The sequence below is a fragment of the Lissotriton vulgaris genome, chromosome 12 (assembly GCF_964263255.1).
Source record: "Lissotriton vulgaris chromosome 12, aLisVul1.2, whole genome shotgun sequence".
NCBI classification, from domain to species: Eukaryota; Metazoa; Chordata; class Amphibia; order Caudata; family Salamandridae; genus Lissotriton; species Lissotriton vulgaris.
Genome location: NC_141700.1, coordinates 734,572,402 through 734,591,145, shown reverse-complemented (window position 1 = coordinate 734,591,145; position 18,744 = coordinate 734,572,402). Strand labels below are relative to the sequence as shown.

At 43.7% G+C, this 18,744-nt stretch overlaps 1 protein-coding gene across 5 annotated transcripts in view; it reads left to right on the top strand.

Annotated features, from left to right (window-relative positions):
• Positions 1-14,729, top strand: part of CNTROB (centrobin, centriole duplication and spindle assembly protein) — a 189,485-nt gene extending 174,756 nt beyond the window's left edge. For all 5 annotated transcript variants that reach the window (XM_086946030.1, XM_086946032.1, XM_086946028.1 and 2 more), the window contains 5 exons: positions 3,439-3,523; positions 4,613-4,783; positions 12,845-12,977; positions 13,071-13,167; positions 13,805-14,729. In XM_086946030.1, the coding sequence (XP_086802156.1) occupies positions 3,439-3,523; positions 4,613-4,783; positions 12,845-12,977; positions 13,071-13,167; positions 13,805-13,945 (627 nt within the window). In that variant the 3' untranslated portion in view covers positions 13,946-14,729. The remainder of the gene's footprint in view (positions 1-3,438; positions 3,524-4,612; positions 4,784-12,844; positions 12,978-13,070; positions 13,168-13,804) is intronic.
• The last annotated feature ends 4,015 nt before the right edge of the window (positions 14,730-18,744 follow it).

The window sequence follows — 18,744 nt, the reverse complement described above, 5'->3', positions numbered from 1 at the left end:
AAGAACGGGTTCTGACAAACAGGGTGCCCTTACTTTTAATAATGGCATATCACATAGTCGTATTGACTATATCCTCACTAATAAGGAGAATAGGTCCTGCGTCGATGATATGTGGATAGAGCCAAGGGCCGAAAGTGATCATGACCCATTAATTTTGTCGTTTAAGCTGTTCGATCTATTGAAAAGTGATGAATTGAGGGATAACGTTCAAATAGCCCTCTCAAACGACAATAGACGTATTAGATGGTCCAACTGTGTAACTAATGAAGAAAGTGTAACAGCTATGAGGGATTTAACAACCCAGGCTATCATAGAAGTAAGGAGTAACTCCACTATGGAGACTCCGGTATCTAATGTTAGCAGGATCCATGATGTGTTTTTTAATAAATTGAAATTCTTCTTTGTCAAAAAAGTTACTAAAAGACAGTGTAGGCCAGCAAGGAAAGAGGACCAATGGTACGATAAATCCTGTAGGGTTGTTTACAGGGCCCTGTCTGATGCAGTAAGGACAAAAGATATAGTTAAGATAAAGGATGCCCGAGTCGTGTATAAAAAAAACACAAACTAGGGCTAAAGGGGAATGGGATGATGGCTATTGGAGGGATCTCTTTAGGAGCCAGTAAAGAAAGATCTATGACCTCCTTCTGGAACATCGTTAAATGGGGAAGGGGGGTCAAAAGAGAAGAACCCACAAACCATGTCTCACCAGACGCATGGGTTTCCCATTATGCTTCTCAGTTAGCTTCTGAGGATGGAGATGAAGATGGGTGCGAGGTATTTGTAAATACAATTACGAGTGACAGTTACCTATCTTTCACTAAAGCTGATGTTCTAAAAATTTTAAATAACATCCCAAAAGCGAGGGCCCCAGGTTTGGATTCTGTTCCTGCAGATCTGTTTATGCATGACCAAGGACCTTTGGGCTTCCTACATCCAGTTGCTAGCCAATGGTATTGCGAAGGGTTCGCCTATTCCGGAGACTTGGAAGGGAGCCGAGATCATCCCAATCTTTAAAAAGGGGGCATGCTCGGACCCAGGTAATTATAGGCCTATCGGCCTTATCGCATGCATACAAAAAGTATTGGCGAGGCTTGTACTGCAGCGAATCCATGGCTGGATAGATGAACAGGACATACTGTCTCCCCTACAGGCAGGGTTTCGCAGTCACACTAGTACCATTGATCAAGTTTTTAGATTTGTTTTATTATATTGGCGTGTAGTGCTTCTTGGGGGGGGGGGGGGGGGGGTTATGCTTTTTGCAGCCTTTGTTGATCTTAAATCAGCATTCGACTTGGTCCCTCGTGCTAAGTTGTGGAATGCTCTACAAGAACAGGGCATCCCAAATAAAATTTTGTCCTTATTAATCAGATTGCACGAGAATAATTTTGCACAAGTTCGATGGAATCAGCAGGGTAGCGTAACTGATAAATTCCCCATTGCAAGGGGAGTACGCCAAGGATGTGTGCTAGCCCCAACCCTCTTCTCGCTATACATCAACAGGGTGATCAGGTATTTCGAACAACAACCGACCGACGCACCTAAGTTGGCCGGAAAACTGATCCCCCTGTTGATGATTGCGGATGATACCTTACTAATATCAAAGACCCAACAGGGACTTCAGAAGGCCATTGGAGTTTTTGAAGCGTTCTGTGCAGACCATGGTCTTGTTATAAACACAACTAAAACAAAATTCATGGTTCTGCATAAACGGAAACATGTCAGAGGGAAGGTTACCATGGACGGGGTTCAACTAGAACAGACCCAAGTTTTTAATTACCTGGGCATTACCCTGTCATACAAGCTAGATTGGAAATAGCACACCAGCCAGCTGGTTACGAGGCATGCACAATTGACAGGAGCCCTCACCAAGGAATTCTATTCCTCACATACTAGACCTATCACTCCGGTCTTAAAGATCTACAATGCAAAGGTTGGAGCAGCGGTCCTCTATAGGGCTGAACTCCGGGGGCCCAGTAACCTTACAAAGATGACGGTTGCCCAAAACAAATTTTATCGCAACATTACTGGTTTACCAATAACCACTCCCTTGATACCTCTCCACTATGACCTGGGAACTCATAGCTTCGAGGATATGGCCAAATACAGATCGGTTGCCTACTGGAGGAGATTATGGGTAACTCCAGAACTCTCCCAGTATGCCCAGGGCTTCCTCGAGGTTAGAGCCTCGGACAAAGCACATAAAAGGTCATGGATATGAGAGGTGAAAATAATTTATATGGCTATGGGTCGATCTCCATTATGGGATGACCCTGTAAGGAATGTTTTCCCACCTAAGAAAATACTTCGTGACCTGCATTGGAACATGGTTGAGGCTAAGTGTTTTGGATGTCGTATTGAACGATCCTTTACTACTGATTTCTTAGAACTCAAGCATGCACCGGCCCTAGAACCTTATTGCGATTGGATTACCGTCCCAGGGGACCGGAAGACTGCAAAATGGTATAGGAACCAAACTTCGGGGTGCCCTTTCTGTCCTGATCAAAAGGAAAATATTGGGCATGTGTTGTTTGCCTGCCCAGAATATAATGCACCCAGACGATCATGGCTAAAACAGATTTGTGTTCAGTTAGGCTTTAAAACTGCTAGTGAGGCCGCTAGGATTTTAAGAACTGATACTTCTCAGCCGGTTGTTATAGCCATGTCGAAATTTCTTCATTGGATGTGGATAATTTGGGCCCGAAAAATGAGTTTGGAATAACCCCAGGGCCAGTTGTTATATGCTGCTATCCGATTTTGCACATTGTATAAAGCAACTGATATATTTTTGCACTGAAGAATTTCGTTTTTTAATAACTGTTACTCTTTTTAATATAATATTTTTTAAACTTTGTAAATATGGATGAGCTAGTTTGGTATTTTTTAGATAAAGTTGAAATGATTTACTGTGGATTTTGTATTTTGCTGGGTGTGGGGGGTTAATTTTGTTAATGTCTTTTTATGATTGAAAAATATCGAATAAAGACTATTTGAATTGAATTGAAAAAAAGTGCCCTTTGTACATTACATTTTCTTATAGCGGATTGCATTCAAGGTTTACGGCAGCCTCTGAGCTACGGAAGGAAAGTCTGCCCTTGCTCCCAGTGCCAATGAGCAGGCCATTGTTTTATAACCTCCGAATCAAGCTATGATGCTCACGTTGTAATTAGCAGTTTCCTAGATAATTGCATCTTAAAACTAATCCTATGTCTTTTTGTTCCATTGGGATATCTAATTTTATGAAAAAACATCAATTTTAATTATTTCTTTATTTAACAAGGTTGTTACTGTCTGAGAAGAGTCCCCCATTCTCGCTCTCTCACCCCCAAGACAGCACCCTTCACACTTCCTTAGAGAAAGTATTGTAGTGGTTGTAATGCTATTTCTGACTGTTACACTATGTAGCCATGCAGTCTTCTTATGGATTTCTTTCTTCGTTAGTTGCTGGACCGGACACCTGGAGACCCTCTGAACGAGAAGCACAGTAGCCTGTCCCACTCTATGTCGCAGCTCTCTCTACTTCAGGGTAAGAGCTGGAAAGAGATGACCGAATGGCTCATGGGAATGGCATCTTCGACTGGCAGCTAGAACTGTGGTATACTTGCTGTGGCTATCAAATAAAAGAAAGAGGGAGGTCTCCTTCGAAATCCAATAGGGGACAAGGAGATAAATATTGTAAACAAAGAGCTCCCTACAATTAAAAACCTATCAATTCACAAACATATTAAAACTTGTGTTTTTTTTAATATGTTTGTGAATTGATATGTTTTTAATTTTGTTTTTATGGTACTTCTGTACAGAACAATGTATTGTACTAAAATTGGTGTATTTTTAATAGTTATTCTCTACTGATCGATATATTGTTGTATTCCTTGGCTACGATTATGTACTGTTAACTGTGGCACTAGTGGTTTCTCGAGTGGTCAGTGGATGCTAAAATTAGTTTTACTTGCTGCCACAACAGTTTGGCAAAAATGTAGCGACCTGTTTGTTTACAATACTTGCTGTGGCCGCATTCACTGGTCCTTCTCGGAGTCAGGAGTACACAATTTCAAACTGTCTAGTACAGGTTATGGTCCTAGTTAAGTCAAAGGAGTAAGAGTATCTGATTTGAGAGCGGGCTTCTGTTTTTAGTTAGGAGTTCCCCTCCGATCCTGTGTAGCAGACCATCTGCATCCAATTCTGGGATAAGCCTGTGAGAGGTTAAGCAATGAAGGACTATCACCTCAAGCAACAAAATGTGGGCAACGAAGTTGAACTATGAGATGCATTGTGGCGGTCTTGTTACCCATTTGCTGGTTCTAAGCCGCCGGCGTCTGCAGCTTCCCTGACCTTTAAGTCTGAAACCTTTGAAAAGGAGTAGCCATCCACATTACCTACTCTGTCGTGCTGTGGCCTATTGCAGGGCTTTGCTTGGTTAGACATTGGTATCTCACTCTCCGCTACCTCCTCCACTACCCCTGTACAGTTGTGGAAAGAGCAGAGGGGGAGAAGTGATGGATGCAATGTTCAATACATCACCCTGTGCTTGTTTGTTTCCTGTGTTTACATTTCTTGAAATTATTTCATCAAGCCAGACTGTCAGTGTTAAAGTTTCTCCATTTCCTTTCTGCAGGAGACCATTTAGGCTACCGAGACCGATCTACAGGTATCTGGGACCATTTGCGGCTGCCTCCGGCTGGACCGCAAGCTGCTGTGGGAGTCCCTCAGGCTGTGCAGAAAAGCAAAGTACCAGAGGTTGCATCCCACAGTCGTGAACCTCAGAACCCTCCCAAAGCTTTACCTAGTGAGTTGATAAGGCTCCGCCTACTCGAATATTGGAATATTTCTTACCTGTCTTTCTGTTCCTGATCTGCGGCTGTCCTATTTTATACCTCATTCCCTTTTTGTCCAGTCAGGGTGCAGGATTTCATTCTGGTCTTTCGTTACTCCAGGTCTGGCAGATTTCATACCTATAACACACACTACTTAGAAGATGGTCCAAGGGCTATTTTAACGACTCCACACTGGATATATGCCCCTCACAATAACCTAATTCACACAAAGTATGCAGGAGCCAGAAGTACGCTCTAATCGCAGACAACCGTTGGCATGACAAAGAAAGTGATTGTGAACTAAATTAAACTAGGCAATACGTGATACCATATAAACAAATGCACGTGCAACACATACCCAAGGTGAGAATTTTCCCATCAGTTGTCTATCTGTTCCACCACTTTTACATCATTTGGGTTCTCCTTACCCAGGAGTTAGTGTGCACACAGTCACACAAGTTGGAAAAGAGGACTGTGAGAGTAAGGAGACTCTACGTTTTGTCTAGTGAGTGGTGTCAGTGTGGTGTTACAACTGAAAAAATGTATTTATTTATTTTAAAAATTTATAAAGCGCAGCATATACCCGTGGGTGTCTTGGCGCTATGACTTAGCTAACGATCTCTGATTAAGCAAGGTGTCTACCTTAGGAAATGTTGTGATGAACGGTTATTGGTCAAATAACCAGGTTTTTACCAGTTTCCTGAATTGGAGTAACGAGGGTGCCAATTTTATTTCCATTGGAAGCATGTTCCAAAGTTTGGCTGCGGAATTGATGAAGCATCTGTCGCCCCATTTAACCATCCTGGTTCGTGGCACTACCAGTAGAAGTCTCTGTTCAGATCGAAGAGATCTTTTCGGAAGGTAGTGGCAAAGTTTCTGTTTGAGAAACGCTGGGCCATGACACTTGAGAGCTTTGAAGGTGAGACACAAGGTCTTGAATCTAATGCGATTTCTCACCGTTAACCAGTGGTAGTTTCTTATTGCTTGCTTGGTGGACTGAAATCTGGGAATGCCAGATAGTAGCCTTGCAGCAGCATTTTGAATAAGCTGCAGTTTGGCCACCACCCGTGCCTGAGCATTTACAAATAGTCCGTTGCAATAATCAAGTGATGAGTACTAAGGAGCTCACCACTGTTTTCCTTGTACTCTCAGGCAGATAGGGCAGGATTTTTCTAATGATCTTGAGCTTGTAAAAGGCAGATGACGCTACCTGATTGGCATGGCTGGCGAAATTGAGATTGTCATCGAAAATAATTCCCAGATTCCTGACCTTATGCACAGGTTCTGGGGGGGCTCCAAGAGGAGTCGGCCACCATGTGTTGGACCATTGTGGCGATAGTTTTCCGAAGATCATTACCTCAGTTTTATCTGAATTGAGACGTAAGCAATTCTCAGCCATCCATTCCTTGATGGCCACCATACCTTCCTGGAAGCTGGCAGCTACTTCCTCACCATCATTCTTAATTGCGATCACCAATTGGGTGTCGTCGGCGTATGAGGTAAGGCTCATCCGGTAGTTCTTGATTACCCTAGCTAAGTCCGACACATAGATGTTAAAAAGTGTCGGACTTAGGGGTGAGCCTTGCGGAACGCCACATGGGAGGGCGAGCTCGGTAGATTGAAATTCGCCCAAGGTCACTGCTTGCGTTCTGTTCGACAGAAAAGAAGCCAGAAGCTCTTTGGCCATTGAGCGAATGCCTATTTCTTCGACACAGTCAATCAGGATAGCATGATTGACCGTGTCGAAGGCCGCCGAAAGATCCAGCAGGACCAGTATCGCTGTTCCTCCTTGGTCCCTGATGGTTCTAATGTCATCGGCAGCCTTTATAAGAGCGGTCTCAGTTCCATGTAGTTTGCGAAATCCGAACTGGGACTCGTCCAGGAGGTTGTTATGTTCGATATACTCCGCTAGTTGGCTATTCATAACTTTCTCCACTATTTTGGCTAGGAAAGGCAAGCTGGTGATAGGTCTATAGTTTTTGAGGATTGTTTTATCTAGACCACTCTTTTTGAGGAGGGGTTTCAGTAGTGTGTTTTTTAACTTGTCCGGGAAAATCCCGGATTGGAACATGGCGTTGCAGATTGGAGTGATGACTTCACTAACCAAGTCATTTACTGGAATAAGAATTTTAGGGGGGAAAGGATCTAGAGATGAGCCAGTTTTTACCTGTCTCATGAGATCTATTATCTCTTCATTCGTCACGTCCCTGAATTTAGTAAATGAGCAGTCCGGGATATTTCTTAATTGTTTAGGTTGTATGTTGGTATTAGATGAAATAACCGAAAATTCGGAGTAAATGTCATTGACTTTTGAGAAGAAGAAACCTGCTAAATTATTGCAGAATTCCTGTGATTGGGGAGGGCTCAGGTCTACCACTTTCCCTGACAAAGTCTTGACTACTTCAAATAGTTGTCGACTTGAATTTTTTGATTTTTCAATTTGCTGCTCAAAATAATTCTTTTTTTCCTCCTGAATCATTTTTTTGTAAGTGGTTAGTTCGTTTTTGTAGTTGGCCTTACTTATGTTATCATAAGTTTTTCGCCATATTCTTTCCTGGTTCCTACAGATCTGTTTTTGCTTTCTGAGGGTCTCGGAGTACCACGGTGCTGAAGGCACTTTTCTATTTTTCGAGATGGTTTTTAGTGGGGCATGCTTTTCCACCGCGTTGCCTACCCAATTGAGAAACTGACCTACTGCTTCAGTAGGATTAGGCTGAATCTCCGGGCGAGTATTAGACAAGGATATCCTGAAGGTATCGTAATCGATGTCCTTCCATACTCTAAATTTGTTCTGAAAAGAGATCTGTTTAAAAGGGTTAGTCCGTTTAATCGGTAGATGACACAGAATGGCATGATGATCTGTCCATGTCAGCGGCAATATATTGGATACCTCCAACTCATTGATGTTAGAGAAGATGGCATCCAGGGTATGTCCAGCTTCATGAGTTGGTGCCTTTATGTGCTGGTTTAAACCCAGTGTGTGACATTCAGCTAAAAGAGCTTGAGTGTCAACCTCGTCCGTCTTGTCTAAATGAAAATTTAAGTCTCCCAATGCCATAAAGGAGTCCTCGATGGCTAGGGGTTCCATCCAAGAAGTGAAAGAGGAAAGAAACTCTGCGCGAGGACCTGGTGGTCTATATATGAGCACTCCTTTAAGGTTGTGTGAAGGGTTTAGGTTGATGGTAAAGTGTAACGCCTCGCATGCTGGCGATGGCACAGGGGAAATTCTGACCGGGAAAATATCTCGGCTAAAAATTGCCAAGCCTCCTCCTCTTTTTTCCCCCCTGCCTGTCCCACCTAAACACCTTATAGCCGTCTGGTACTGCTACCTGTAAGTCGGGCTCGGATGAATCGTCCATCCATGTCTCAGTTACAAAAAGGATGTCTATTGCGTAGTCCACAATTAAATCGGCTATATCCTGCCTATGCCGAGCCAAGGAGCGAGCATTAATAAGGGAGATGGATATATTAGTAAGTTTAGTAGAGCCATCAGTCAGATGGTTGACTTTATTATTAATTAGCGGTACGGGAGATTTACAGTCCCTACAACCAATTTCAATTTGATCATGGAGATCCTCTGGGTTGTGCTTGGTGCAAGTCGTCAGATGTCCTGGATTCCACTTACGTATTTCAGCAGAGGTGTAGGTAATCCTTTCGGTACTAAAAGGGGCAGGGGGTATGGCGCTAGGCGCGGGTCTGGCGCGGACGGGCGCAGACGGGCTTGCCTCTGGCACGCCTCCGGCGCGCCGCCGGCGCGCCCGCTGCGCGGACGGGATGGCCGTCTGTTTTTATCCAGTTTTGAGGAGGGTGGGAGGCGTCCAGCTACTAGACCGCCACCCTTTCTACCTCCAGTATGGCGCCCACGTCAGCACGTATTCTGCTGCGCGTGATGCTAGAGCGTGATGAAGCGGTAATTTTATCAATGGGGTCTGTTATTTAAAATGAGTATAAGTTGCAAAGTATGTCAACAAAAAATAAGGCACACGATTTTAAAACACAATACAGAGCCCCCGGCTTCCGCCTCAGGGGTGAGAAGACTAGCTATTAGTCAGCGAGCGAGCGTTCTCACGTTGCTTATGTAGTCAGGGAGGGCGGTAGGCGTCCAGCTACTAGACCGCCACCCTTCCTACCTCCAGTATGGCGCCCACGTCCGCACGTATTCTGCTGCGCGTGATGCTAGAGCGTGATGAAGCGGTAATTTTATCAATGGGGTCTGTTATTTAAAATGAGTATAAGTTGCAAAGTATGTCAACAAAATATAAGGCACACGATTTTAAAACACAATACAGAAAAGCAGTGCAAGTGAAATAATTAGTGAAGGGAATACAATTAGGTGAGACTGAGTAGAAGTGAAGGCTTTAATATTTTCTGCCAGCTCCCTAAACGTCAAAACAATAGTGAGGTAGCAGATTTCACTGAATATTTGCTCAGCGAGTGGTCAACATGTTTCTGCATATGAGGAAAAAGTGCCTCTGCATTCTTCAGGACCTAGGTGTTGCTACTGCTGTTCAATATAGTGAAAAATAAGGATAAAAAGGAATCATATCACCTGTTCGTCAGGTACAGATCCTCCGCCACAATCTAAAAGTAGTCATGTCAACGAGAAAAGAAAGTGAGAAGAAACAAACATTTTTTGAAAAAATACACTCATCAGTAGTGTTATTTCTGTGATCATGGCATTGCATTTAGTTAGCATGATATCACTCACCCAGTTTCTGTGGGGATAGCGCCTCACCTCACCTGGCTGCAGCTCAGGTAATTGAGGAGCACCGCTCTGTTATGAAAAGATACACAATTGTAAAAACATTCCACAGTTTGTCCCATAGGGAAGTAAAATCCACATTAATGACTAGTATACTGCGACACCTAGAGTGGTATATAGTGTCAGAACACGTCTGTTTAGCCTCAGTATTCATAAACTCCCTGTGTTTTTACCCAGGAAAAGACTCTGATGGTCACAATATGTTATACTGCCTGTGCTCAAAAGCGAATCAATTATTCCCACCACGAGGAGGGGCCGCATATAAAGCACACACATGAACAAATATTAGTTTGCATTACGACATTTTGTTTAAACTTTAATATCAGACAAGAGGCGTCTGAAAAGCTATGTCGGCATCAGTCTCAAGCATAGGACCAGGTTTTATGCTACTTTTCGGCAGAAAAGCTATGTCGGCATCAGTCTCAAGCATAGGACCAGGTTTTATGCTACTTTTCGGCAGAAAAGCTATGTCTGCATCAGTCGCAAGCATAGGACCAGGTTTTATGCTACTTTTCAGCAGAAAAGCTATGTCTGCATCAGTCGCAAGCATAGGACCAAGTTTTATGCTACTTTTCGGCAGTTAGTGACTCATACGATATCAAGCAAAATGCATATGAAACGGCAACCATAGTTTAAACGAACGGAACCATTAACGTTGCCGCGAGCGATATACTGCAACTTCCCACTGGGAAGGAGCACATTCTAGCTGTGTTCACATCGCATATCTAACAAACACACACACGCGGTGGAGCGGACTGCTACCGTGCTTACCTATCCGTCGGTGTCTCCGGGCTTTCCTCTGCGCTAGACTGGGGAGGCACCGAGCGGATAGGGCGCGGTCCATTTGAACGCTCGTCTCCTCTTTGCGTGTGCGTAATTGCACACGGAATTCTGGGTCTTGTAGTGTAGATGTTAAAAAAAATTAAGAAGTTGCCATTTTTACATAATTTTAGTTTGTGCGAGATTTTAGTGCACCAAACACATTACGAAGTGTTGTAAATTTTATAATATCAATAAAAAGCACTTCGAAGTGTAGATATATTCTTTTTCAGTATAGACAAAAGACTCCAAAAATACTAGGTCTGATGATCCAGATATACGGAAATGTTTGAATGGTAATATTTTCGTAAGACCCATTACTAGCGGGTTCATCAAAGTTACAAGGCTAGTAGCGAATTACAGTGAACCTAGTCGATGTAGCTCATCTCTTTTCAGAGTCTTTTCTGGACCCTGGTGAATTCGCTAGCATGTAGAGATGAGCTACATCGACTAGGTTCACTGTAATTCGCTACTAGCCTTGTAACTTTGATGAACCCGTTAGTAATTGGTCTTACGGAAATATTACCATTCAAACATTTCCGTATATCTGGATCATCAGACCTAGTATTTTTGGAGTCTTTTGTCTATATTGAAAAAGAATATATCTACACTTCGAAGTGCTTTTTATTTTTATTGATATTATCAAATTTACAACACTTCGTAATGTGTTTGGTGCACTAACATCTCGCACAAACTAAAATGATGTAAAAATGGCAATTTCTTTTTTTTAACATCTACACTACAAGACCCAGAATTCCGTGTGCAATTACGCACACGCAAAGAGGAGACGAGCGTTCAAATGGACCGCGCCCTATCCGCTCGGTGCCTCCCCAGTCTAGCGCAGAGGAACGCCCAGAGAAACCGATGAATAGGTAAGCACAGTAGCAGTCCGCTCCACCGCGTGTGTGTGTTTGTTAGATATGCAATGTGAACACGGCTAGAATGTGCTCCTTCCCAGTGGGCAGTTGCAGTATATCGCTCGCGGCAACGTTAATGGTTCCGTTCGTTTAAACTATGGTTGCCGTTTCATACGCATTTTGCTTGATATCGTACGAGTCACTAACTGCCGAAAAGTAGCATAAAACCTGGTCCTATGCTTGCGACTGATGCCGACATAGCTTTTCAGACGCCTCTTGTCTGATATTAAAGTTTAAACAAAATGTCGCAATGCAAGCTAATATTTGTTCATGTGTCTGCTATATATGCGGCCCCTCCTCGTGGTGGGAATAATTGATTCGCTTTTGAGCACAGGCAGTATAACATATTGTGACGATCAGTCTTTTCCTGGGTAAAAACACAGGGAGTTTATGAATACTGAGGCTAAACAGACGTGTTCTCTGACACTATATACCACTCTAGGTGTCTCAGTATACTAGTCATTAATGTGGATTTTACTTCCCTATGGGACAAATGGTGGAATGTTTTTACAATTGTGTATCTTTTCATAACAGAGCGGTGCTCCTCAATTACCTGAGCTGCAGCCAGGTGAGGTGAGGCGCTATCCCCACAGAAACTGGGTGAGTGATATCATGCTAACTAAATGCAATGCCATGATCACAGAAATAACACTACTGATGAGTGTATTTTTTCAAAAAATGTTTGTTTCTTCTCACATTCTTTTCTCGTTGACATGACTACTTTTAGCTTGTGGCGGAGGATCTGTACCTGACGAACAGGTGATATGATTCCTTTTTATCCTTATTTTTCACTATATTGAACAGCAGTAGCAACACCTAGGTCCTGAAGAATGCAGAGGCACTTTTTCCTCATATGCAGAAACATGTTGACCACTCGCTGAGCGGATATTCTGTTAAATCTGCTACCTCACTATTGTTTTGACGTTTAGGGAGCTGGGAGAAAATAGTAAAGCTTTCACTTCTACTCAGTCTCGCCTAATTTTATTCACTTCACTAATTATTTCACTTGCACTGCTTTTTTCAGTTGTAACACCACACTGACACCAGTCCCTAGACAAAACGTAGTCTCCTTACACTCACAGTCCTCTTTTCTAACTTGTGTGACTGTGTGCACACTAACTCCTGGGTAAGGAGAACCCAAATGATGTAAAGGTGGTGGAACAGATCGACAACTGATGGGAAAATTCTCACCTTGGGTATGTGTTTCACGTGCATTTGTTTATATGGTATCACGTGATGCCTAGTTTAATTTAGTTCACAATCACTTTCTTTGTCATGCCAACGGTTGTCTGTGATTAGAGCGTACTTCTGGCTCCTGGATACTTTTTGTGTGAATTAGATTTCATACCTAGTCATCTGTTCCCTTTGTCAGAAGTTTCTAGATTTCTTACTTTCTTTTCTCTTCCTGACCTCCTAGATGGCATACTTCATACTGGCTTTTCTGTTCTTGTTGATGCAGAGCTAAGCTATTCCATGTTCGTTTTCTGGTAATTCTCGGCTCCGACTCTGTGCTAATTCTGTTTTTCCATGCACAGACTTTCAGGCAGCACCCATGACTCCCAATGATGTGGCTGAGATTTCTCGTGCCAGGGCTCTTTACCAGGCTCACAATGGCCAGCCCCTTGCGGAGGACATTCTAAACTATCTCCAGGGCATTGAACAGGCTGGGTAAGTGTGACAGTGATCTTCTAAAACACGTGATAACCTTCCTTTAACTGCATGGTCTGTGCCTCTTTATGACCGAGTCTGTTCCCATCCTAGGCTGGAAGTGAAGGGAGACTTGAATCCAGAGCATCAAGGAAACCAGACGGCAAGGCGGTGTCTGGACCCCAAGCTGAACGACGCGGAGAGGAAAGAGGTGCACTGTTTAGGTTTTCATGCCCTTTGGAGTGTTCAGTGCGGAGTCAGATGAGGCACTGTGGCTCCTAAGTCCCCAGTGAAATGTAAATGTGCCTTTGAGGATTGTCAGCAGAGTACTGTGCAGTCTGGGCCTTTCTCACTGCACATGTTCACCCATCACTTCTATTTCAGACAGTGGGACACTTTCCTTGTCATTGCTTGTTCTGCCTAAAGTCTGCATGACTGCGATACACCCCCCCCCCGCATCTGTGTTACCGTAAACATAGACTTTTCTCTCCTTATCTTAAGTAGTATTGTGGTACATTTTTCACTGTTATGCGTCAATATATTATCCCGAAATTAGTCTGTATGCCTTGGCACAGGCACCTCCGATTGTGGACCAGCTCATCTCACTTAAGAAGTAACTATAGTGTACATGAAGAATAGATCTGCATTATTTGTCTTTTATTAACCTTTTAGAATCTTCTGCTTCCTCCGTCCTGAAAGGTATTTTCTAGTAGTCTTTGTCTGCACCAGTTTACATGCTCGCTAGCTCTACAGTAACTCTGGTAGCTTTCTGTGATCGCTTTTTGTGATCCTGTTCACCTTCAAGTTTTTTTAATGGATTTTTTTTCATGGATGGATTTCTGTTGCAGGTGGTCCCAGTTCCCCGGCGCCCTTCCTCCACTCGAGCCTGCAGCGAAAAGCCACAAAGCACAAAAACTGTGAAGAAACCTGTTCCTCCTCCTCCCAGCCAGGGCAGCATCAAAGGCAACCGGTCTGGTGTCTGGAGGTGAACACTGCGATGGGCGTTCCTGGCTGTGGTTCTTTCACCAGTGACATTGTTCCTCTGATTCGAGTACTACGATTCCAACATGTGCTTCAGAACAGGGGCTTTGCATTTTTACCTGGTTTCTGTTTTCCTCCTGTTGCTGCAAAAATTGGTCTTTTACTTCAAGAAAGAGAAATGGTTGAGAAACCACGCCTTCCATCAGGATACCACTTTCGCCTTCCTCCAAGTTCAAGTATTTTACGGAAACAAGCGGTTGCAATGAGCAACTAGTACACGTTCCTCACCATTCAATTCCGAAACTTGCTGCACAGATTGGTGGATTTAAATCACTAACAAACTAATTTCACAGCCCTAAGACTGCACCCTATTACTTCACTGATCGATTTGTTGCGAGAATGAATTGTCAAAAACGTAAACGTCTTTGTAACTCAGGCGATTTTATTGACTTTCTACAACCCAGAAAAGCTTAGTGCACCATTGCTTTTCTAGACTTTCATGCTCCATGAATGTTTTTCACGTGGCTATTGGTTTTACAAATTCCTCTTCTTCGTTCTTTTAAATGTCTGTCCCTCGTGTTTGTAGCCATTATCTTGTCTGGTTGATTTTTTTCCCGTGGCTATTGGTTTTACAAATTCCTCTTCTTCGTTCTTTTAAATGTCTGTCCCTCGTGTTTGTAGCCATTATCTTGTCTGGTTGATTTTTTTTCCCTATCTATGGCTTCACTTTGCCAACAAGGAAGTCATGTACAATGTGTTATTTTTGTATTTTTATAATAAAATGTATTTAAATATGTCGTTTTTTACTTTTTATATCTATCCTGTTCAAGGTGAAAATAAAAGGGGGCGTGGCCTCCAAGTTTGGCCTAGAAAAGTAGGTATCCAAGATTGAGGGTATAAAGTCATCAGTCCTTGAACTTTCCATTGTACCTTGCACCAAAGGGAGGAGTCTTGACTGTCACAGCTTCGAGTTCTGCATTGATTGTGACTTCACGGAGCCGTACAGGGCACCCCTCCGCATATTAATGGTGGCTATTTATCCATGTCCTTCAGTGCAAATCTGGAGTTGCTCTACTTGGAAAATTTTACTCAAAATGTTTTGTACAAGCAGTGTCAGACATGCCGTCACTTAGAATTGCAGCATTTAAAAGATGCCACTACTGCAGACGACAAATGTTACACTCAGATCTGCACAACAAAAGTGCAATCAAGGGTATGAAGGAGTGGGAGGCCAAGCTCTTCGTGGCACAGGCACGATATGAACTTTGCTAGAAGCGGCATTGTTAGAGGTCCAGGTCTGCACCAAGTGCTGCCCCATTCGCTGCACATAAGTAATTATTCAAAGCGGGCATCTTTCAGTGAAAAGCCTTTAAAACACCATACGGAAAACAAGATGCTTCTATATGTTGCTCCGGGCAATCTGAGCTTAGCCCTCCTTCAGAAGACATGGGTGTTAATTTGTCTGCTCAGTGTTAATCCAAGTCTGTTCTGATTGTCCCGTTTCAGTGTGCCAAAGAGGGAGTTGACCATCCCCAGGAGAATGTAATAGACATGTTGAACTTTGCACTATCTCTTGCACACGAGTTATTGTGGGCTCTGTTAAAGGTTATTTGTAGTCTTTCATCCTTTCTTTGTTTTCCACACCTACCTTCTTCCCCGTTTTGGAGCCGGCTGACTTTTCCTCCGCTGAAGGGCTTCTTGGTTGCTCTGGTGTTGGCACCTCCTTAAATTGCCACTGTCATCAACTTTAGAGTAGCTGCAAGATTTAGCCAAAGTTCTAAAAATGTTTACTATTCAAATCCTTCCCAGATGTAGAGCTCAGGATTTGATGGAGGCATCCCCTTACATGCCTTTACCTTGTAGCATAAACTTTGGGCTTGAATGGCATCTGTTTCAGACCGCATTCAGATGGCCAACATAGTTTACCAAAATGGTGGTGATGGCATTAATGTGGGCAATCCCTTTACCTCTTTATGGCACGATGCTGATATCTGTCCCTGTAAAACGCCAATGGCCTGGATGCCTCTTTGATGTGGATCTGGAGTGTCCTTTGAGGCCTTCCACGTAGGTAGTCTCCTCATTCATGGGCATTCTGTGCAATGGAGTGGAATGTCTCAAGCTGCCATTGCCTTTAGAGAACAAGTTCAAGCTACACACTTTGGCATTTGACTCATTGGACCTCTCAACCCTCCTCCAAGAATCTTGTGGATCTGAAAGAGTATAAATTATAGATTTCTTACCTTAGATTAACCCTCAATAAGACTGGATCGAGATTTTTTTCTCAGCAGTACTCCTGCACGTCAGTAGGTGGCGTCGGTTGACTCCACTTTCGTCGTTGGCGTTGTGATCGCCGGAATCACATTGCGGTATCAACTTAGACGCCGCTCCTGCGCACGGACGTCTGTTCTTTATTTTTCCGTGCCAGCCAGCGCAGATCTGGAGAGAGCGGTACCCGTAGTCATTTTTTGACTAACAGTTATTTTACTTTTGTCAACATCTTTTTCGAGTCATTAGACTCCTGGTTCATGTAGGAATGTCCCATCGTGGGACCGGCTTCAAGCCTTGTGACTCCTGTCAGAAGTTGATGTGGTTTTAGTAACTATAAAATCAGCAGGCAATGGTCCTGTAGTAAGCGTACACTAGAATATACTCTGAAGCATCTTTTCCTTACAGAAACACAAAAAAATGTCTATACTAGTGGGCACTACCTACACTGAGGAATATATTGCAAGCAAACTCACGGGCCCCTCTCTGTTCCAGGGCCCTCTGACCAACGCTAGAGCCCCCACAGACGTAGCTAGTGAAAAAGTAGCGGAACTCAAACGGCTAAAGAAAAAACACATTCGCACGGAGTTACATGCACGCATGCTTACAGACTATTTAAGAGCAGTCATCCCCATAGGCCTTCAAGTACGCAACGTCCCGGCTATCTTTACCCAGGACCCAAATTCAAAACCGGATTCTCCCACATAGGTACCACCTGTTCGCGCCATTAGGTGGTGTTAGGTATCGACACTGCGCTAGAACATAGCAAAAGGGAACTGGAAGAAATACAGGCGCTGGAACAGGCCATCCATGAACTAGATAGCCTAGCAGACGCAAAGGCTGCCCTAGACAAAATAGATCGGACTATACTAGGCTTCCAAGGCTTTGAACTCAATAAAAAATCGACAAAAGTAACCAAAGATATTAAGAACTACAGTAAGGAAAGGACATTCCCATACCTCCAGGAGGATTTCTTCAGTATAGGCCCACGAACAGATTCCCAACAGGCACCTGGGGCCGTTTCAATAACAGAGTACCTGTCACATTCTCTAACTCCTCAGTTGAGTCCGATAGCTCGGACGCGGCGGAAGGACCGAGTACTTCCTCCCACACCAACCCCCATTTTTAGACGGGGGCCAACCAAGGAGCTCACACCCACCGAGAGGGAGAACCAGACCCAGGTATAACTCCCCCCGCCCCCCCCCCCCCCCCCCACCTCTCCCCCCTTCCCCGGCGAGCGTCAAACCAGGAACAGATATTACCAGTGGGGATACCAATACTAGACACTGACTCAACCACAGAATAATATGGAGTCGATACCAATATTCTATCTCGCCCACCACCAGTTGAACTCAACAGACCTTGCTCTACTGAGTAGAGGTCTATCCTTTGTCATTGCCGAGAAACTCAATTGGTTTAACATACAGGCAGAGAAACTACAGTTTTTCAGAAAAGTGAGATTACTGGCCTTTCAGGGTCGCGATACCCCCCAAAAGATTGACACCACAGGACTACGTCTGGTGTCTACCTTTAATCCATCAAGCGGCACTATGCCCCCAGAGGTTATCACATTTGAGCATTTGGTCCTGCGGGATCTGAGGAAACTAAGAAAACTACAGATTCACCCCTTACAATGTCAGCGTAGACGAAAAAAACAGCCTGACGATGCTTAAACTAAATGACAATATTGTTATAAAGCCTTGTGATAAAGGGGGAGGGATTGCCATCCAAGATCTAATTACTTATGAGACTGATTTCTACGCCAAGTGAATAACACAGCGCACTATGAACTGAACTGCAACCATGTAAAAAACATCAGTGAAAACATCCTCCAGATCACCCAAGAAGCTCTGGAAAATGGGTTCATTAGTAAAAATGAGTTCTTGTTCCTCAACAAGGAACCACGCACTCCGGTTCGAGGCATGTGGGCTGCTGAATTCATATCTGTGCATAGATCGCCGCCTAGTGTTGGGTCCGGATGATTGCACATTGTTGTCCTGGAAGAGTCTTCGAAGTATCACGAGATAGGTGGCTCCTCCCCTGGACTACAGTGCGCATGGGCATCGCCTCCATCCCCAGATAGTTTTTTTCCGCCATTGGGTTCGGATGTGTTTCGGTTCCCTCTGTCGGAATCCGGTACTCTACACACTGCCCAAGGTGCACAAAAACGCAGAACCGCCGGGCAGGCCAATCCTCTCAGGGTGCGGTTCTATCCTGGAATCTCTAGGAAAGTATATTGACTTTTTTTATAAAAGACCTTGTCCAGGATACAGCTACCTACATTAAGGACATGACGCATCTTATCAACTTAATTGAATCACAACCCTTCCATCCCAATACAGAACTCCTTGTCACTCTTGACATAGTCTTTATACACACATATCCCGCAACAAAAGGGGATTGATGTGATCAGAAAACATCTCAATCGACCAGTGCCTCATCGAGTTCCGACTGATTTCATAATCCGTTTACTTGAGATCACCCTCACAAAAAACTACTTCCTATTCAAAGACACATACTATAGGCAGTGGAAGGGCACATC